The sequence below is a fragment of the Physeter macrocephalus genome, chromosome 1 (genome assembly GCF_002837175.3).
Source record: "Physeter macrocephalus isolate SW-GA chromosome 1, ASM283717v5, whole genome shotgun sequence".
Lineage (NCBI taxonomy): Eukaryota > Metazoa > Chordata > Mammalia > Artiodactyla > Physeteridae > Physeter > Physeter macrocephalus.
In genome coordinates, this window is record NC_041214.2 from 26148474 (window position 1) to 26167468 (window position 18995).

Genomic DNA, 18995 nt, shown 5'->3' on the forward strand with positions numbered 1-18995 from the left:
CGCGTCCCCTGCATTGGCAGGCGGACTCTCAACCACTGCGCCACCAGGGAAGCCCTCCCTTTTTTCTTAAATTAAAAGCACTAAAAAATGAGAAAGATTTTATGGAGAAGTTCGGAAAGACTAGGGTATTTTGGTCAGCTTTCCAAATATTTATCTATAATACATGTTATATTTGTTGAAAACATCTTTCTAGGCCTCTAAAATTTCTTTTATATGTTAGAATTTCTTCTTTTTGTGATACTTTTTGGCGGTGGTACTTCTCAACTAGTGATCCATGCATATTTAGGGTTTTAATGACAATTGCTAAGAATTTGCTCTCTCTAATGGAGGAAATCCTGGAATGCACAAACCAAGAAATTTAGATTGTGTAACTACACCCAGGAGAGCTTGGGGCTCTTAGTCTGAGCTCTAGTCTCCTAACATGGTTACTAAGAGGTGGATTTAAAAATGTTTTTCTTGCAAAAATGTTTTTCTTGCCTTTCATCCCCCCTAAAGTTCTTCCTTTTCCCCTAACTGGGAAAATGAAAGCTGGAAAAATGATCATTATAAAAATTAAATGAAATGAAAAAAAACAACAACAACAGAAGAATGATCATTGTTTCTATTTAGGAATGTTGTTTAGAAACTACAGATAGGGGACTTCCCTGGCGGTCCAGTGGTTAAGACTTCGCCTTCGAATGCAGGAGGTGCGGGTTCAATCCCTGGTCAGGGAGCTAAGATCCCACATGCCTTGGGACCACAAAACCAAAACATTAAACAGAAGTAGTATTGTAACAAATTCAATAAAGAGTTAAAAAGAAATTAGAAAGTACAGATAAATGCAATAGCATCGTTAGTTGTCTGACAAACCAATCTCATAGTAACCCTTAATTTCTCAATTAAAATATTGTTTCTGTGTTTCTAGAGACATAGATATGCTTGTAGCTACTAAAAGCTAATATTTATTGTTCTTTTTATATGCCAGGCACTGCCCTAAGTCCTTTTTCAGTTTATTCTCACAGAAGCTCCCTGAGGTAGACCACTTTACAGTTGAGGAAAGTGAGACTAAGAAACTAGAAACTTGTAAGACCACAGCTAGGAAATGAGAGAGGGCTGGGATTTGAACTCAGGCAGTCTGACTCCACAGGCATGTTGCTAGTTTTTGAGATAATCAAATTGTTCCACTGTAGACATCTCTGTAATGAATTCACTATTTATTGTGTGACTTACATTGTTTATTTGTTTTTAAGGCTTTTATCCATTAATTGGGTGGAAGATCGGGCAAGAAGTGGTGTGCTTAGCTGAAGGCAATGCAGGAGACACCGGTACTGCCATACAGTGGGCTCAACAGTTAGGTGAGTCGTCTGTTTCAACAGATTTCTTAGGCCAGACATAACTCAGGAAAGCCACAGGATCGCAGATCAGCACGAATGGATGATTCAAATGAAACAAAATAAAATGACATGCTAGAAGAAAATACAGGATGTTATTTTTATGACATTGGGATGGTAAAAGGCTAGGCATTAAAGCCAGATACCATAAAGAAAAAGAATAATAGATGTAAGTATAGAAAACATTAGAACGTGTAGGGAGAGGTGCTGTAGCAAAGTTGAAAGACAAAGTGGTAAGGACAATTTGTAGCATATGTTAGAAAAATTTAAAAAGATGACCAAAAAATTGGACAAAAGGCAGAGGAATAGGTATTTTATAAATCAAGTGACTGTTAAAATATGCTGTTTAAATTCAATAATCAAAGAAATACACATTTAAAAATTGATGTCTCCTATGATTGTCAGAAATTAATTAGTTCTACGATGCTCAGCATTGATGGAAACGTAGAGAGAAAAGTATTCTTGTTTTCCATTGGGATGAATGTTAATTAGTATGGCCTTTCTGGAGGGCAATTAGGCAACATGTATCATTTTATAGAGTACAGACCCTTGGCCTTCAGGTCTATTCTTTGTTTCCTAAGAAAATAATCATACAGGTGTGCAAAGACATGTGTACATACATGGGTGTTTAACATGGCAATTGGAAATAAGTTCCTGTCTAATAATAAAGCATTAAGTAAGTAAATATCAGTACATCCATATAGTGGAACACTGTACAAATAACACAAATACTGTAGTCACAAATAACCGTGTAGTTGCACATCTTATTGACATGCAACATTGTCTGTGATACATTAAGGAAGGGATGAAGCAGTCGCAGAACAGCCTGTATGAATATTTTTTGCTTTTTTTTAAAAACAGCTTTTTGAGATATAATTCACATGCCAAATAATTCACTTACTTAAGGTGTACATTTCAGTATTTTTCAGTATTTTCACAGGGTTGTGTAGCCATCACCACAATCTAATTTTAGAACATTTTTGTCTCCATAAAAGAGACCCCCCCTACCCATTGGTGGTGACTCCCTGTTCTGCCCGCCAGCCCTAAGCTACCATTAATCAACTTTCTGTCTCTATGGATTTGCCTATTCTGGACATTTCATATGGATGGAATCAAACAATATGTGGTCTTTGTGACTGGCTTTTTTCACTCAGCATGTAATGTTTTCAAGGCTCACCTATGTTGTAGCATGTATCATTACTTCATTTCTTTTCATTGCTGAATAATTTTCCACCATATGGATGAACCAGCATTTATCCATTCAACAGTTGATGGCCATCTGGGTTGTTTCCACTTTTTGGCTGTTGTGAATAATGAAGAGCCTATATATTATATAACCATATATATATATGTGTATATATATATATATATATATATACACACACATATATATATATTTTATTTTGCGGTATGCGGGCCTCTCACCATCGTGGCCTCTCCCATTGTGGAGCACAGGCTCCGGACGCGCAGGCTCAGCGGCCATGGCTCACGGGCCCAGCCGCTCCGCGGCATGTGGGATCTTCCCGGACCGAGGCACGAACCCGTGTCCCCTGCATCAGCAGGCGGACCCTCAACCACTGCGCCACCAGGGAAGCCCTATATAACCATATTTAATGCATACGGTATGTAGTGTTATATACCAACGTATTAACAATAGTTATCTCTGATGATTAAATTATGAGGGGCTCTGGCTATCTACTTTGCTGATTTGAACTAAACTGATTTGTTTAAAGACAAAGAAAACATATACTGGCAGAAAACATATACTTCAGGAGGAAAATGCCAATCCATTTCTTCCTTTCTCTCTCTCTATAAGCCTGCACCTGCATTATCAGCATAAGATTACTTATTAACAACAACAACAACAACAACAAATTGTTTATTTGGAAGCTTTTTATCACTTAAAAGTCTCTTCTTCCTTAAATGTCTTTTAATGTTTTGGACATGTATCTTTAGTCAACTCAGAATTATCAGAAATAGAAAATATAGGTTACCTATTTCTTGTCTTTTAGTTATACCTTTTATTAATTTTACTCCTTCCCCCCCACAAAAAAGTACAAAGAAAAAGCAGAATAATTTCACGTTCCTCATTAAAAAAAAAAATCATTCCCAAGTTCCTTTGACATCATGTGCACATTATCGGGGGAATCATTTCCACTGCTTTGCTGGGTTGGGGCTCATTCACTGGGATTCTCAAGTGATGAAAACTCTTTTCTGGGGGATGGAGCTAAATGGCCCTGACCTAGAAAAGCGGTGTGATTTCCAGTGGACGCATAAACCCTGCCTAAAGACCAGTCCCATCTCTGGCAGGAAGCAGGACCATTTGTCTGACTGGAGAGAGGTAGAATTCAGAGTTGAATTATTTACTTAAAAATTTCAATCATTGGCAGAGCTAAACATTACTGGTATACATCTGTCTGAAATGTAAAAAAAGTTGACCTTTATTTGAATACATCTCTTTCTGTTCTGAGAATTCACTTTAATGAGTATATCGAGAAAATAACTGAATTATGTTCAGGAGAAACACAGTGCGTAAGAGCCTGAGTGACCCTGTCATTTCCTTGAAGATGTGTATTCTGAGCATTTATGTCTGTGTGACATGCTGGGTTTGTTCCACACTGAATGGTGGCTTCCTCCTACCCCTTTACTGGGTTGAATACCTCAGTCAAGCTCAGGCACAAAAGCTCTTTTAAGCCACTTTCATCTTGACTTTCAGATTTATTTTCTTAATCTTTTTCACACAGGCCAATTCTCTCACTTTTCTCCCCCTTGAGTCCCTATGGGATCATCTCTTTTTCCTTTTCATCTGGTCCATCTCGGCTCCCCTTCACTCTTTGTTCTCTATTTTGCTCTCTCAATCTTAGAAATATTTTTATGTCTTCCAGCTTTTATTCAGTTAACAAGTAACAAGTGCTAAGTACGAACCTGGACCTGTACATGCTAGGAGACACTAGTGGATAAGACAGTCACTCCCTGCCCTCACGGAGGTTATAGTCTAGCAGGAAAGATATATATATTAAATGAATAATTGAAAAAAACAAAAGAAATTAGTGTTAAGTACCAGGAAAGAGAAGTAGAGGTAGAATCAGTGATCTCTTTCTAAAGGGAGGGCTTTGTTTGGTCTGGGGAATCAGAGGGTTTCTTTAAAGAAGTCATGTTTCAGGCTTCCCTGGTGGTGCAGTGGTTAAGAATCTGCCTGCCAATGCAGGGGACATGGGTTCAAGCCCTGGCCCGGGAAGATCCCACATGCCCCAGAGCAGCGAGGCCCGTGAGCCACAACTACTGAGCCTGCACTATAGAGCTCGTGTGCCACAAATACTGAGCCCGCATGCCACAACTACTGAAGCCCATGTGCCTAGAGCCCGTGCTCCTCAACAGGAGAAGCCCCTGCAACGAAGAGTAGCCCCCGCTCACCACAACCAGAGAAAGCCCATGCACGGCAACAAAGACCCAATGCAGCCAAAAACAATAAATAAAAAAATAAATAATTTTTTTTAAAAAGTCATCTGCAACTAAAAAAAATTAAAAATAGAGGGCTTGCCTGGTGGCGCAGTGGTTGAGGGTCCGCCTGCCCATGCAGGGGGCACGGGTTCGTGCCCCGGTCCGGGAAGATCTTACATGCCACGGAGCTGCTGGGTCCGTGGGCCATGGCCGCTGAGCCTGTGCGTCCGGAGCCTGTGCTCCGCAACGGGAGAGGCCACAACAGTGAGAGGCCCACGTACCGCAAAAAAAAAAAAAACAGAAAAGAAAAGAAAAAGAAGTCGTGTTTCAGCTAGAACTGAAGGAAGAACAAGAGTGGTTGGACAGATGGGAGAAGCACTTGGTCAAGGAGCAGCCCAAACAGAGAGGACCAGTGAAGAAGGCCCTGAGCAGGGAGAAGCATGGCCTATTCAAGGAACTGAAAGAATGCCCTATTTCTTTTCTACAACTGAGACAGTTCCCATCTCTGTTGTCCCCCGGTAACATGGGTCAGGGGACATCTAGCAATTCCACTTTTAATTGCTACATGTCACATCTGCCTGCTCCAGGCAATCCCCATCAGACTCCCAGTATACATTTTAAATTACTCAGGACTCTTGTTTACTAGAAATAAAGGAAACTGATTTCTTCTCTCTGGGTCTCTTCGGAAGAGAGATAACAGCCTCTCTCATTAGGGGAGATGAGATAAACATTCTCTCATCTAGGAACTAATTAGGTGGTGGTGAATGGTTACATGTTATTGCTAGTGAGTAGGGTCTTTGTTCATGGTCTTGCTTCCCTCTTGCTTCCTGCTGGGATGACACACAGTAAGATAAATATGGCTGCAGCTGGAGTGGAACCCAGCCATGAATGAAACCTTGAGCTGTCGAGGAGACTGTGCAGACCCAGGGTCTGTAGAGGGCACCAACTGAGTGTTATTGGTGAAAATACCAGAGGCTGGTGAGGACCCTGTAGATGTTCTCTATGGATCGAGCCTGCTGAGCCAAGAGAAAATCCCCTCACATGTGGAGAAGAAAAAGCTGGGCCTCCCCACTCCTGGGAGAACCTGATAACAGTGGACGTCAGTACTGATTGGTCTGAATTGCTCCTCTTCCAGGCTAAGTGGAGCGGCCTACTCTTTCTCATACTTTGAGAAACCTGAGAGCCAAGGGTATTCATTCCCTTACCTCTCACTGCCGGCCAACCCCATAAGCCGACCTGAAGGAGAGCACAAAGCATTCAAGAACATCCAGTACCCTGAAGGAGGGTGACCAAGTTCCATAAAGCACAACAGGTGGCTCCCACAGAGGCAGATGTCATGGAGGAAACAGAAGATTAAAATAACAACAACAGTGGGCTTCCCTGGTGGCGCAGTGGTTAAGAATCTGCCTGCCAATGCAGGGGACACGGGTTTGATCCCTGGTCCAGGAAGATCCCACATGCCACAGAGCAGCTAAGCCTGTGCGTCACAACTACTGAGGCTGCGCTCCACAACAAGTGAAGCCACCGCAATGAGAAGGCCACGCGCTGCAATGAAGAGAGCCCCCGCTCGCTGCAACTAGAGAAAGCCTGTGCACAGCAATGAAGACCCAACGCAGCCAAAAATAAATAAATACATAAACTTATTAAAAAAAAAATAACAACAACAAAAATAAAACAGTAAATGGATAAAAGAAAATATTGCAAAGAAATGTTGGGAACACATAAAGAATTTCAAAGGACAAAAACCATGATATATAATACGTAAAGAAATTAATAAAATGTAAAATGGACAGTACTGAAAACCCAAGTAGGGATCAGGAAGAATTTAACGACAAAAAGGAAAAAAATAGAAAATAAAGCTGAAAGGTAAGAGATATAGAGGAAAGAAATATGTGACTGATTGTCTCTTTTCTGGAATATGCAAATGGAATTATAAAAATGTAAAAATTGAAGAGAGAATTGAAAATAAATGTCCCTGAGCTGAAGAAAGACCTAAGTTTTCAGAGTGAAATGGCTTTACCAAGTTTAAAAAAGTCGCACACTAAGACAGTCATATGTAGATGAATTGTCTGAATCCCAAGAATAAAGAAACAGGAAGAATAGTTGATTTATAAAGAGAAGAGAATCAGACCGGCCTGGAAGTTAGTTGTAAAATTTGGAAAATGGAACAACATCTACCCATTACAGAGAAAAAAGAACAGGGAACCAATATTCCAGGGTCCGGCTAAGATGTCATTCAGATTAAGTGCAAAAGGCTCATTTCTTGGCCATGCAGTATATACTTTCTGAAGAAATTACCCAACATGAGCTAGAACAAAGATCTCAAAATGGAGAAAGCAAAGGATACAAATAAAGTGTTTTCCAAATAAAAATATATTTATTTTTTTCCTGGTAGTAGGCCAGACTTCTCTTTGTTCTATTTTATTTGAGCTGCTCTTATACCAAACTGATTTAAGTTTTCTTACTGTAATGTAAACACTTTATTTCCATACATTAAGAACATAGTTTTGGATATCCTTTTGAGAGATTGAAATGATCTTAACACTAAAAAGAGTCCCTAATTAAGCTGGGCTTAAAGATTTTATGTGTGTGCATGCTTGCTCTACTAAAGAAAGTAATGTTCCTGTCCAGTGTTTCAAAATGGTATTCTTTTTTTTCTTTCCTTCCCATAAATGCTTTTAATTCTGTGATGTGTAATTTATGGGGCAAATTGTTGGTCAAGAATAGACAACAGAGTGTACATCTTTTCTGTTCTTCATTCTTCTTCCTGTTCATTTATGTTTTTATTTCAAGTCTGTGTAAATCCCTTTTCACACACACACACACACACACACACACACACACACACACACAGAACCAAATCCTCTTCTCAGTGCCATACTTAGACAAGCAAGAGTGGAACATCTCAGCCTGTTATGTAATACAGTTATAAATGAATAGTAAAAACAGTATTTAAATGGTACTTAGCCACATGGAAATTTGAAATGTCTTTTCTTAAGTAGCATAGGGCCAAGGAAAACATTTGAAACACAATTTAATAGTGTCCAGAAAATATATAGTTTGGACTGAAGTTATACATAAGTGATAATGTGTCTTTCTCAGAATAAATACCTGGAGATGCAAAGTGCCTCTTACTCCTGTTTTGGTTCTGTCAGTTTTGTTCAAGTGCGTAAGATATTTTCTGATTTCTCCATTGTATAATTACCATTTTTTTGTAATAAATAATATGTGGCGAGATACTTTGAGATTAGCTAGATACCCCTTTTCTCACCAAACTTCCCCCATCCCCTAAATTTAGCTTTCATTGATGATTCCTACCTGGATCAGTCTTCACTCTGATAGTTGCAAAATGGTGCTTTCTAACTCCATTTTTCCCTCTGTTTATTAGTTAGCATTCTGTTATATAAGGAAGAGCTTTCCCTTCTCTGTTAATTTATTATTGGTATAAACTCATGGTTTCTTATTTTATTCAGCAGGTTATAATTTTTACAGTTCTTATTTGTTTATTTTTTTTCATGCTCAAATAGCCCCAGATTTGGCCAGTGAAAACCTCCTCAGACTGGCTTCTATGTCTTTGAAGTGTCTATCTGTATTATTTTTGAGCACTTTCTTAATTTCTGGCACAAGATGGTTTTAAGCTCATCTTGTGTTTTTTGTATCCCTGCCCTGGAATTAGCCACTTTTCCAATGAGCCCTGCCTCCTTTTAGTGGGAAATGGTATTTTAAAACAATGAGGGACTTCCCTGGTGTGCAGTGGTTGAGAATCTGCCTGCCGATGCAGGGGACATGGGTTTAAGCCCTGGTCCGGGAAGATCCCACATGCTGCGGAGCAACTAAGCCCATGCGCCGCAACTATTGAGCCTGCACTCTAGAGCCTGCGAGCCACAACTAGTGAGCCCACGTACCACAACTACTGAAGCCCACGCACCTAGAGCCCAAACTCTGCAACAAGAGAAGCCACCGCAATGAGAAGCCTGTGCACCGCAATGAAGAGTAGCCCCCGCTCGCTGCAACTAGGGAAAGCCTGCGCTCAGCAACTAAGACCCAACAACGAAGACCCAATGCAGCCAAAAATAAATACATATATAAATAAATGTATTAAAAAAATAAAAACAATGACTGGGGGAATTCCCTGGTGGTCCAGTGGTTAGGACTCCGTACTTTTACTGCTGAGGGCTTGGGTTCAGTCCCTGGTTGGGAAACTAAGATCCCACAAGCTATGCAGTGTAGCCAATAAATAAATGTACAATTTGATAAATTTTAAAAAATTGAAAATTAAAAACCATATAAGAACAATGACTGGAATGCCTTTGTAGCAGAGCTGGAAATGTGTGTGTGTGCGTGTGTGTGTGTGTGTGTGTGTGTGTGTGAGAAGGGTCCCTGTTCTATATTTTTGTCTCAGTTTTTCCACGTCGAGAACCCTGGCTCCCAACAACATTAATATTTTGTACTTATTCGTGCAATCTTAAAATACACACCAAAGAGTTTGAGTTACTAGACCCATACCACTCCAACAAACAGTGTTCAAGGGTTTTTTTTTTTCTTTATATTAAGGGTATATGGTCCAAGCATGCTATTCAAATTACCTGGATTAATTCTTTTTCTTCTCCCTTCGGTGAGTTTATTAATTTGAAAAGAACTGGGTTCATTTGTTTCTGTTACCATTCATTTTTAGTTTTTTTCCCGCTGCATCCTTTTTAAAAACATTTTTTAATGTGGAATTTTAACATGGTTTCCAAGTCAAGTTCATAAAAGAAGGAGCAGTTGACTCCCTCTCCTCTCCCTTCACCCTGTCTTCCTACCTCTTGTAGATAATCACTACATTTGTTTTTGGTTTATCCTTCCTATTTGTTTTTGCAAAAACATGAAGATAACAATGTTTTTTTCTCTCTCATTCAGGTAGAATGAAAAAACATTCAAAAAACAGAAAAACAGGATCATTTCCCCACTCTCTGTCCTGTGAGACCCCTGACTCCCACTCCTCAGACCAAAAAGAGGGGCTTCTTCAGAAGCTCTTCATATTTATACCTGCTGTACAGACCCAAGTTTCAGGTTTCAGGCTGTCCCTGATTCTAGGACAGGAGATATCAGAGAAAATAAAAAACAGGAAACTCACTGCTGGTTTGATGGTACTCAGAGTTCCTTGGTTGGACCGCTAGCTTATTCTTTTGAGTCCTCAGATAGCTTTTCTGTATATTCCATCCAGGATTCTTAGTTGCATTCACTGGGAGAGACAGAGTGAAGTCCGCCTACTCCACAGGACTTTCCCCATTAATCAGCTCATTTGTGAGCATTTTAGGTAGAAGATTATTCAGAGAAATTCTTCAAGCAAGGACAGAACAACCAGTAAAGAATGTGGACAAACTAGATTTTTTTCCCCGTTTCTTTGTCTGTTACCAAAAACTTTCCTCAAACCAGCCATCTAGTATGTTTTCCACATCTTGGTTGAAAAATTTAGACGTTTGGACATGATTTCTTCAAAGTATAGATTTTAAGAGCAGTGTTTTCTTCTTAATATATTAGGTTTTTTTGTTTGTTTGTTTTGTTTTTTTGCAGTATGCAGGCCTCTCACCGTTGTGGCCTCTCCCGTTGCGGAGCACAGGCTCCGGACGCGCAGGCTCAGCGGCCATGGCTCACGGGCCCAGCCGCTCCACGGCATGTGGGATCTTCCCGGACCGGGGCACGGACCCGTGTCCCCTGCATCGACAGGCGGACTCTCAACCACTGCGCCACCAGGGAAGCCCAATATATTAGTTTTTGAAGTGCTGTCTATTTTGATGTGTTATCGGACACTTTGAACAAATGAATGTAACTTTTGGATCTGATAACTGTCATTTTGAGTAGAATTTGTAATAATTATTGAGCGATCCTCATTAACCATATTTTTATCATAGGTGTTCCTTAAACGTCTTGTCTTTAATCAATTCTTCATTATAAGAATAACAAAACATATAAGAAAATAAAACCAACTTAAGTATTACTGTATAAGGCCAGCAATATTTATTATGACCAATTCCTGATCTTTTGCATCTGATCTATGCTGTCAGTCTCACCTGCTTATTCAGGAGTCACATTACAAACAAGGGTATCCAAATGGCCAGTGAAAAGGATTTCAACTTCATTAGTCAACAGAGAAATACAAAATCAAGCTATTGTGCAATACCACCAAACAGTGAAAATGAAAACCATAGACAGTATCAATTGTTCACAAGAATATGGGATAACTGGAACTCTCATATGCCTGGCAAGAGCCTTAAATTTGTAAAACCACTTTGGAAAACGATTCGGCAATATCTGCTAAAGCTAGTCCTAAATGTGAAGATCCTAGGACCAGCAGTTCCATCCCTTGGTATATAACAAACAGAAATATATACATATGCTTACCAAAAAGAAGGTACATGAGTGTTCAAAGTGGCCTATTTATATTAGCCCCAAACTGGAAACTACCCATATGCATATCAACTGTAGAATAATTGAATGAATTGTGTATGGTGAGAATGGAATACTATACAGGCATGAGAATGAATGAAGTACAACTACTTGTAACAAAAGGAATCTCACAAACATGATGTTGAACAAAAGAAGTTGGTATCTTGACCTAGGTGTTGGTTTCCTGGGTGTATTCACACTGTGAAAATTCATCCAGCTGTACACTTAGCATTTGTGCATCTTCCTATATGTATACTTCAATAAAAAAGTATACTAAATAAATTAGATCTTGATTTTTTGTTTGTTTTATAAAGATTGACTTTTAGTATATCTGTGTGTTACTGGCCCTTTACTGAACTCCTTAGATGGGATAGTTTTTCAATTGACTGTCTTGGTTGTTATAGGTAGATGATCTTTTCATCAGAAAACTAGAATGGGTGTAATCTTTAGGAGAATAAAGTTTTTAATGCCAAAAAACACATAGAATTGATTCTTAAACAGCCCAATTATCTTTAAAGGAAAAAAGTAAGGCCTGCTACATCCAGAGCCCATCTAAGAGGGTCTTCTGTCTCCCTTGTCCTTTCCATGGGCCATAAACCTCTGCAGTGGGAGAACCCAGATAGCACTAGAGCAGATTGCCTTTGTGTTGACCCTTTTAAGTGAGCGACCTCTCACATTATATTTGTAATAAATGCTGATGCAGGTGAATACTAGTCATATAACATAATTCTGTTTGTCCCTCCCCAACCCCTTCGTTTTGTTTTAGGGTTTTGTTGTTGTTGTTTGTTTGTTTGTTTTTGTTTTTGCAGATCTGTTCACAGATGCTGCTGAAACTGAAAAAATGGCCAAAAGTTTGGAAGATTCTGAAGGAGTTTATTTTGTTCCATCTTTTAGTGGATTGCAGGTATTTTTTTTAAGTTAATGGCAATTACAAACATTTCCCTCTTCATACTCACACCTAATATTATGTATCTGAAAATGTGGGCACAGAACAGAACTGAGGTGAAAGGTACTTTCTAGGGCTGAGAAGTTGTGTTTTGACCTAGCGTGAATTCCACGAGAGGGCAGGGCAAATTCTGCTGGCTTCTGCTCAGAACTCCATCTCTGTGAAAACTAAAAGTTGGCAGGTTTATTATAGAACTTTTACATAAGACCCATGGTTACTTTATCATGACCAAAAATAGCCATTTCCCAGTGGGGGAAAATAGATCAACATTCTTTAGTTAGAGGAGGTGTACAATTGAGAATTAGAAAAATAATGTTAAGGTATATATTATACCTATTTTTTTCAGTTGTTTATAAGTTTCATTAATTTTTTTTTTTTTTTTGGCTGCATCAGGTCTTCGTTGCTACGTGCAGGCTTTCTCTAGTTGCGGCGAGCGGGGACTATGCTTTGTTGTGGTGCACGGGCTTCACATTGCTGTGGCTTCTCTTGTTGTGGAGCATGGGCTCTAGGCGTGCGGGCTTCAGTAGTTGCAGCACGCAGGCTCAGTAGTTGCGGCACGTGGGCTCAGTAGTTGTGGTGTGTGGGCTCAGTAGTTGGGGCGCACAGTAGTTGCAGCACGCAGGCTCAGTAGTTGCGGCACGTGGGCTCAGTAGTTGTGGTGTGTGGGCTCAGTAGTTGTGGCGCACGGGCTTAGTTGCTCCCTGGCATGTGGGATCTTCCCAGACCAGGGATCAAACCCGTGTCCCCTGCATTGACAGGCGGATTCTTAACCACTGTGCCACCAGGCAAGTCCCTAACGTTTTAAAAAAACATCAGAATTTCTTTTGGTTAACCGTTATGATGTAGGATGTTGGTTACCTTGCCTAACTAAAAAGTGAACTCAGTAAAATACTTAATTTTGTAATATTTAACATCGTATTTAATTGAAAGATCTGTTGATACTACCTTTAATTTTAGCATAGTGTTACAAAGACTTTTAAAAACTGTTTTCAAGTATATTATTATAAACAAAATTCCTTTTTTGGGGGATAATTAGTCCTTTAATACTCCTCTAAATATTTTTTTCTTTCAAAAAATAAAAAGTTCCCTTTCTTCTAGTCCATCCATACTCAAGCAATCAGTTACAAAAAATCCAAAATTTAAAAGTTTGGATAATACAATGTAGAACCTGGTGAAAAGGAGTTAGATCAGGGTGGTTTTAAATCCCTAAAAATACCATATTTTCAAACTAGATTTTAAAATGAGCATTATTTTAATATCTGTAATAATTTCCTTCTATATACTTTATCATAAAGGACTAAAAGTTTATAAACTACATAAAGAGGTTGCATTGCATCCTCTTCAGAGTGATGTGAGGCACCTAAATAGCATCCATGATAGGACAGGTAATGAAGAATATTTGTCTGATTGGGGTTTAAGGAGGAAGGTTGGATGAATAGTTGTCATCAGCAAAGGGAGGGGTTAATTAGGTTACTGTGGATTCTTCCCTTTTTGAAAAATGTGCTGGGGGACCTAGTTGTGACTCTGTCTTGGCAACTCTAACTTCTCCACCACTTCATATGCCTGTAAAAATAATGTAAACTATGTGATTAAAAAAACCAAAGTATTGTTAAAGTCCAAAAGATTAGACAACACTATCACAGATGTGATTTTTTTTTTTTTTTTTTTGCGGTACGCGGGCCACATGACTGTTGTGGCTTCTCCCGTTGCGGAGCGCAGGCTCCGGACGCGCAGGCTCAGCGGCCATGGCTCACGGGCCCAGCCGCTCCGCGGCACGTGGGATCTTCCCGGACCGGGGCACGAACCCGTGTCCCCTGAATCGGCAGGCGGACTCTCAACCACTGTGCCACCAGGGAAGCCCCACAGATGTGATTTTAATTTCATGTTGCTGACAAAATGTCCCCGTCCTGCCATGATTGCAACCTGGCAGTATGTTGAAGTGGGTGGGCTGGGGTAGGACCGCAGGCTCATTATTTCCTGATGTAAAATGAAACTCTTAATTGGAAACCGAAAGTTAATTCAAATAACAGTAGTGTGTTGATACTAAGCTGTTCAGAAAATAGTGGGGAGATCACCTGTAAGTTGCCTACGTCAACAACTAGAGAAAATGTGGGCTAGGAGAATGGAAGGAAGGAAGGGTCAAGTATCTGTGATACTGCCTTTAATTTTAGAATATTGTTACAGCTGCGGGTAATGGGGGGCAGGATATTGAAGGCTCCTAATAGCCTCAGGGGCGTCAGCTGAGAAAGGGGCATTGGAGGAACTTCGAGGACAGGGGGAACTTGTGGGGCCACTTTAGGGAATGGGCTGGAGCATAGGGCTGTACACAGAGTGGCATCAATTGGTGCAGCCATCGTGGCTTTGTCTAGGTTTGGGGAGGGGCATGCTAGAGCAGAGCATCCCTCACAGGTATCGGAGGCAAGAATCAGTGGTCACCTCCCTGACGTTAAAGTTACTGTGATGTTGGCCATACATAGTAGGATGGGCAGGACCATGAGCCAAGTGCCCGTCTTCAGTGGATGAGGAGTCATGCTCCAGCGAAGGTTCTTGGGTTTGCAAGGAACAGGCTTGCTTGAGCACCTCCCTCTCTTCCCCTGCCCGCCCAAGAGGAGCTGGCTGTTCACACCCTTCTCAGCACCAGGATTGGAAAGGACTTGGCAACTGACTTAGCTGTTCTCAGTGTTCTTCTCTGTGGTTTCTGCCTCTCTGTGGCTCTGCTTTTCCCTTCTCCTTACCAGCTTTGCTCTGTACCCTTTCTTCTTCATAGCTTCTGTTTAATTGTCATTCTTTTCCCTTTACGTTCTGCCTTTTCACAGTTTGGATATAAACGCAACAACCTTTTTCCATCCTGCGCATCCTTTCCGCGCCATTTCTCTCTGAAGTGCTTCCTCGTTCAGATTCCAGGGGAGGGAATCTGACTGGGCCACCTTGTCTTTTCAAGCCTTGGACAGACTTGTGTTCACCCCCTGCAGTTGTGGTGGCAGCAGTAGGACTAGGGCATGAAACATGGCTGCTTTAGACAAGGATTCAGGCAGTTTGCTGAGAACCCCTCCCCCTGTAATTCCCCCTCTAGTTCTGTGCGTGACTGGGACATCTGAGCCATGGAAAGGTAAAGGGATATAAAGCACGATATCGATGCGGACCTAAGCAAACACGGGAGAGGCGACGTGTCTGCTGACAGCAGATGCATGGTGGCTGACGGTGGTCATGGGAGGCTAGAACAGTCCTTCTGGCCCTTGTGTATGGAAGCCTGTGGACCTGCCACTGCATAGCTGTAGCTGAAGCCATTTGCCCAGCACAGAGCCAGGCTCGTTATAGCAACCAACCACAAAATCAACGGAAGGCGCATCTCAGAGTTGTTTAAGGGTTAGAGGAGTTTATTTACAACAGAAGGAAAAGTTGAAAAGGCATAGTAAAAGAGTTATGAAGAAAGTGAGTAATAGTGGGAAGGCTTTGAGTAAGAAATGACAATTAAAATAAAAATTATAGTGGCAGCTAACCTGGGAATACTCGCCATGTCTCAGGCACTGTCCTAAATTCATTACACGCGTCGTCTCATTTAATCCTCAGTCACTCAACAAGGTAGAAGATACTCTTATCATCCCATTCTGAAGCTGAGGAAGCTGAGGTTTGGAGCTGTTCTATCACTTGGGCAGTGTCACACAGCTAGTGAGTGACAGAGCTGGCTTTAGGAGTCCGGAGTCCAGGTTCTTAACCGCTCTGCTGTTTCCTGGGAGAGCATAAAATATTCTGACAACAGGAATACATAACTGGAGCCAGAGGAACTTACTTTTAGGGTCTAGGTTGACAAGGACAAGAGGCATGGTGGCCTTAACCGTTGTGCATGTCCCCAGCAGATTAGGCTGAGGTTCCAGTGGGGACAAGGGCCTGCTGAGGCAGGTAGTCTGTGCCCCGGGCAGGAGTCTGCTGGTTTTGCTTAGAGAGCCACACACAGCTTTGCTGAGTCCTGCTGTTCTGGAAAGCTCACTTGATGGGCCTGGCAGTGATAGATTTTGGAGGTGTGGCTGGAGGCTGTCTGCCCTGGCAAGATGTGGCCAGGCCCTTAAAAGTACCTTGCCATTGGGCTTCCCTGGTGGCGCAGTGGTTGAGAGTCCGCCTGCCGATGCAGGGGACACGGGTTCGTGCCCCGGTCCGGGAAGATCCCACATGCCGCGGAGCGGCTGGGCCCGTGAGCCATGGCCGCTGAGCCTGCGCGTCCGGAGCCTGTGCTCTGCAACGGGAGAGGCCACAACAGGGAGAGGCCCGCGTACCACAGAAAAACAAAACAAAACAAAAAACAGTACCTTGCCACTGTTTTTCCTAGTTTATCATCCCAAAGAGAGAATCAGTTGGACTAACAAATGCAGGGACATTGTAACCTATTAAGAAATTTTTAGGTTTCTATGGAATTTATAACCCCTCAAGTTGGCCTATTACTAACGGTAAATTATGTTCATAGCTATTTGTACAAAAGTGATTTCAGGCCAATTATACCAGGATTTTATGTGGTATATTGGAAGAAGTCATTTTTACGCAGAAAAAAAACATAGCAAGGGAATTCCCTGGCAGCCCAATGGTTAGGACTCAGCTCTTTCACTGCTGGGGCCCAGGTTCCATCCTTGGTCGGGACCTGAGATCCTGCAAGGCACGCGGCACAGCCATAAAAAACACAAAAAACCCATCACATACTACTAGGGACTAATTGAACTGTCTGAGTCTGACCCATCTTTGTCATACAGTATTATATCACTTGTTATATAGACCAGCTTTACTATATAACTTAGCTTTTACTGAGTGAATCACCGAAAGATGTTTTAATAAGTTTGAAAAATTATCTTTCAAAATAAATTTGAAAGATAAGATCACAAGGAGGAAAATCATGGCTATGATAAAGATAAGATGTAAATTTCTTCATCTTAAGATGTAGAATTTCTTCATATAAGGCATTAGGAAAAGTATTATTTGTTCATGGATTCAACAAATGCGTAATTGATCCCCTGTGTGGGGCTAGGTGCAGGGCTAGTCCCTAGAGACACACCGTGAGCACATCAGATGAGTTTCTGCCTGTGATGCTAAAAGTGTAGCACAGAAGATGGAGTTTCAACAATCACACAAATATATGTGATTATAAACTGGCACATGATATGATGGGAAGTTACAAGGTTCCATAAAAACGGATAATGGGGAACCTGACCTAGTTTCTGGGATTCGAAGTTTTCCCAGAGGAAGCTGAGCCAAAATTTGGAAGGGGAGTAGGATTAACTAGGAGGAGGTGTGGTAGAAAGTTTTCCAGGTAAAGATGGTATGTCAAGCTCTGAAGCTAGAAGGTGCTTCTGGGACCATCATTTCCTGACGACGCTAGCGTGTCCCTCTGTCGTGACCTTGCATAGGTGTGTTGGAACTCTTCTGTCTGTTTCCCTGTGAGATGGCAAGGTCTGACAGGGATCTCTGTGTTTCATCTTTGTGTCCCAGAATCGTCTTGCATTTCTGGCTACACAAAGATGAATACAAACTTCATCTGATGAATACATAATTCCAGCTCAAGATTATGCCTTTTAAAGGCAGATGTTAGGCAGGGTCATTTCTTTTCTTTTCTTTTCTTTTAAATCTACAGCTCTATGTTCTCTTTTTTTATATAAATATTTATTTATTTATTTATTTATTTATTTATTTATTTATGGCTGCATTGGGTCTTCATTGCTGCGCATGGGCTTTCTCTAGTTGTGGCGAGCGGGGGCTTCTCTTGTTGCAGAGCACGGACTCTAGGTGTGCGGGCTTCAGTAGTTGTGGCACGTGGGCTTCAGTAGTTGTGGCTCGCGGGCTCTAGAGCACAGGCTCAGTAGTTGTGGCACACGGGCTTAGTTGCTCCGCGGCATGTGGGATCTTCCCGGACCAGGGCTCGAGCCCGTGTCCCCTGCATTGGCAGGCAGATTCTTTAGTGTTATTGCCTAATATCATAAATGACCCAGCCTAGGACTTTCCTGGTGGCGCAGTGGTTAAGAATCCGCCTGCCAATGCAGGGGACACAAGCTCGAGCCCTGGTCCGGGAAGAGCCCACATGCCGCGGAGCAACTAAGCCCGTGAGCCATGGCCGCTGAGCCTGTGCTCTAGAGCCCGCGAGCCACAATTACTGAAGCCCGCGTGCCACAACTACTGAAGGCCGCACACCTCGAGCCCATGTTCTGCAACAAGAGGAGCCCCTGCAATGAGAAGCCCATGCACCACGAGGAAGAGTAGCCCCTGCTCTCCGCAACTAGAGAAAGCCTGCGCACAGCAAAGAAGACCCAACACAGCCAAAAATAAATAAATAAAATATATAAATTAACAGAAAAAACACTATTTAAGCTAAGAAGTAGAGTTTACTTTGAAAGTCTGACAACATATTGGGTGTAAGTTAGGACACTGGAAAACACATTTTTTTGCATTGTAGTTCTTTTATCTTAAGTCTAACTTAATATCCTCAAAAAACCACTCTACATAGTAAACAATTTCAGTGTAAACACTTTACAGTTGGAGAAAAGGGGAAGTACTGGCATTGCTTTTCATTTTCCTCATATATCAAGCTAAGCATTTTGTAATCTATTACTCTGGGCTTCAGTCCCTTTTCTTGGTACAGGTGCAAACAGAAGCTCCAGCCCATAAGTCTAATATCTGTGACTCATCCTTGCTTAAGTCCTATCAAAAGGTTATTTGAATAGTTAACATTTTGGGGCTATCATTTATGTTAAAACTATTTATCTCTAAATGAGCATTCTTTTTTTCTAACATGGCTATGTTTTTATTGTATAATATACCTTCAAGTCTATAGA

The 18995-nt window shown here is 41.3% G+C and overlaps 1 protein-coding gene across 1 annotated transcript in view; it reads left to right on the forward strand.

Annotated features, from left to right (window-relative positions):
- GK5 (glycerol kinase 5) overlaps positions 1-18995 on the forward strand; it is an 81593-nt gene that overhangs the window by 57078 nt on the left and 5520 nt on the right. Inside the window, exons 11-12 of the mRNA XM_024131903.2 lie at positions 1230-1334; positions 12050-12144. Of these exons, the coding sequence (XP_023987671.1) occupies positions 1230-1334; positions 12050-12144 (200 nt within the window). The remainder of the gene's footprint in view (positions 1-1229; positions 1335-12049; positions 12145-18995) is intronic.